The 3,442-nt window shown below is 45.0% G+C and overlaps 1 protein-coding gene across 1 annotated transcript; it reads left to right on the top strand.

Annotated features, from left to right (window-relative positions):
- Positions 1 to 481: 481 nt before the first annotated feature.
- LOC311615498 (protein FAM47E-like) lies at positions 482 to 2,131 on the top strand (the record flags this gene model as incomplete). Its single annotated transcript, XM_084870864.1, has 1 exon — positions 482 to 2,131. The coding sequence occupies one exon, from the start codon at positions 482 to 484 to the stop codon at positions 2,129 to 2,131; it is 1,650 nt and encodes a 549-aa protein (XP_084726990.1).
- Positions 2,132 to 3,442: the final 1,311 nt, after the last annotated feature.

Raw genomic sequence — 3,442 nt, 5'->3', positions numbered from 1 at the left:
ATGCCACCCTAAGTTTCAGACCCAATGCCTCACTCACCTCAGAAATATTTGGGCAAATATCAACACCTGAGGGCTGTGAGTACATAAGAAAAATCACACTTCTCAGAACTCCCTTTTATCAATTCCTAGCTATAATTTACCCAACAGAAATCAAAGTACATGTATGAAGATATGAACACGTGAAATATTAATTGCCCCTTGATTTCCAAACAGCCCAAACCAGAATCACTCCAAAAGTCCAACAAAAGAAGAATGGGTAGCTAAAGTGTGGTGTGCCCATACAGGGAAACAGTTCTCTACCACAAACAAGAATGCCGCCTGGAGGCCCATCCCAGGACAGTGCACGCTGTGCAGGGGCGCTTGCTGACCCGCCACAGGGAAGAGTAAGAATGCACCACACCTGGCAATGGTCTCCTAGCGACTGGGCGGCTGGGACAACACAAAACACTGAGGCCCCGGTTGGCCCTGGGCCAAGAGCGCCATGGCGGGCAGTCGGTGGCCCATACCAGAGCCCCACAAGGGGTGGCAGGTGAAGTCAGAGCTGAGGAAGAAGTCACTGTTGGAGTCGAGGCTGATCAAGCAGTGGGTGTCAGGGCCCAAGCTGGCCAATGGGTTCCTAGGGCCAAAGCTCAGCAAGAAGTGGCTGCTAGGGCGGGCGCCGCTGGAACCCGTGCCCCTGGGCATGAAATATAAGCCCTTGTACAAGGACAGGAACAAGTTGCCTTCCTGCTCTTTCTCCAGGAACAAGGACATGTTTGGGAAGTGCCCCACCTCCATGGACAGCCGGCGGTGGGTATTTGTCAAGGAGGGGACGGACGACTTCAGAACGGGCTGTCCATCTCCTGAAGATATGATCACTCGTGGCCATCGAGAGGGATTTCTCCCCATGATTGCTCATAGGATTCCCCGCCCTCCGCCCAAAAAGATTCAGAGGAAGCCGCCCAAGGGAGCGGACCTGTGTTCCAAGCTCACACCAGCCCAGCGAGCACGGAAGGCCTTTGTAGAGAACATTGAAGCCAACTTGAACAAGCATCCCTTGGCGAACTGCCCGAATCTGGAGGAAGATCTCCCTCCAGACCTCCTCCTCAAGGTGCTGCAAGTGCTAGATCCTGACAGGGAGCTGGAGGACACATGGGTTTATTGTGAGGGCACCAAGGAAAAAAAGAAGACCTCCAGACACCTGTGTGAAAAACATCCTGAAGAGGTCCACCTGGAAGTTCCCCAGGCAGTGAACCTGGAACCTCCGAAGGCAGTGAAACTGGACCCTCCCAAGGCAGTCAAACTGAAACCTCCCAAGGCAGTCAAACTGGAGGCAGTCAACGTGGAATCTCCCTGGAAGTTCAACCTGGAACATATAGAGGCAGACAACCAGGAACTTCCCGAGGAATTCAACCTGGAACCTGAGGAAAAAGACCATGTGGAAACAGCCAAAGAGTCTCTCCAGTCTTATTTATTCAGTTTGTTTCCTGAGCAAGAGACAAAAAAATCATGCAAAAGGGTTATCCCCAAACTTCCTGTTTTCCAAAGCACAAGAAAAGTAGTTCATGAATTCTGCAAATGGATTGATGATACTTTTGGAGACATAGGCATTGATGAAGAGGCCATCATGAAAAAGTTTGAAATTGATTTTGAGGGCCCACTCACCCATGCTACAGTCAAAATAAAGAAAATAAGTCAGCTTCCTTTGAATATAAGGCCCAGCAAACAGCTAGATGGTTTAAAGCAGAGAAAATTCTCCCTGCAGGAAGATAACTGGGAAAGGAAACTCCGAAAACCACACGACCCTTATAAATCCAAATTGGAGAAAATAAGGTATGGAGCATGGTACCTGAAACCCAAACTCTGGAAAAAGTTGGTCAATGATGCACCTTTGTCCGACCCTAAAGTCGTCCGTGACAGGGATTATTGGAGCTATAGAAGGCATCTTGAACCAGACATTATTGATGAACTTTATGGACCAATTGCCTTCAAAGATTTCGTTGTAAGCAGAGGCTACTCGATGCCAAGTGTGATTGAGAAGATGTTTATAAGGAAGGGATGGAACTATGATTCTGTGAAGACTCCTATACACCGAGTAGTGAAACTCCTCTCTCAATCCAAAGAGGAGGATTCAGAGGAAGAAGAGAATTAGACAATTTTCTACTTACTACTCACTTGGTTGGTGTCTCTCTCATTTTAACATCAATCAGAATTCACCATGAATGCCTCACTGGGTATGTACAACTTTGATTCCACAACATCTATAAATTTAACACCCAGGGCTAATAAAATTTTCTAAATGAGCTTCAGCTTGGGTTCATCAATATTTTATACATTTAACCAACTATGAAGTGAATCCTATATTATCAAGAGGTAATATGCAAATTAACCCTCACACTCTCACAAGAGTCTGCCTACGACCAGGCCAGCAGGGGGATTAGTGAGGGATGACCAAAGGACTGAACAGCAGGCTGCATGAGATGACCAGTCCAGCAGGGGGGGGCAGTTGGGGGCGACAGGGCAGGCAGGCATGTGAATGATTAGGAACCAGTGGTCCAGGATTGTGAGAGGGATGTCCCACTGCCAGTTTAGGCCCGATCCCTGGTATTGGGCCTAAACCAGCAGTCGGACTTCCCCCGAGGGGACCCAAATTGGAGAGGGTGCAGGCTGGGCTGGGGGGAATGAATGAATTTCATGCACCAGGCCTCTAGTATTTACATATACTTCTCTCAGTTTTTATTGCATTAGGAGTATTATATTTTTATTTTAATTATTCATTAAAATAACCATAAATAAAGTTATTACTTAAAAAGGATCTTGTTGCCCAGCTGATGTGGCTCAGTGGTTGAGCATTGACCTATGAACCAGGAGGTCATAGTTTGATTCCAGGTCAGGGCACATGTTTGGGTTGCAGGCTCGATCCCCAATGGGTGGCATGCAGGAAGCAGTTGATTAATGATTCTCTCTCATCATTGATGTTTCTCTCTCTTCCTGTCCCTCCTTAAAGTCAGTAAAAATATATTTATAAAAAAAATTATGCCAGCTATAATGTGCGATGAGTCTCAAAATAATTATGCAGACTGAAAGAACTGTATCACTCCAATAATATTCCATTTATAATGCATTATGTCAATTATTTTGTTAAGCACAACTTGTAACCCATAGGCAAAGTAACTTTATGTATTGTTTGTGAATTGTCTGTAGCTACCTTTGCACTACAACATGAGAACTTAGGAATTGTCACAAAGATCATATGGCCTGCAAGCCTAAAATATTTCCTATCTGAATTATTACAGTAAAATTTACTGCTCCCCTAATCTAGAAGAAAAATGTATTCATACATATATTAAATAATTGATGTCACACTTTAGTTGAAGGGAAAATAATACATGCTCATCTGTGGAATAAAGTAAAAATTTTTTTACATTGACTATTTTGGTAGACCTTTTTTAACCCCTTTTAA

The sequence above is a fragment of the Pipistrellus hanaki genome, assembly GCF_964339955.1.
Source record: "Pipistrellus hanaki genome assembly, chromosome: X".
In the NCBI taxonomy this organism is placed as follows: domain Eukaryota; kingdom Metazoa; phylum Chordata; class Mammalia; order Chiroptera; family Vespertilionidae; genus Pipistrellus; species Pipistrellus hanaki.
Note: the sequence above shows the minus strand (reverse complement) of the source record. Positions and strands in the feature narration are given on the sequence as shown.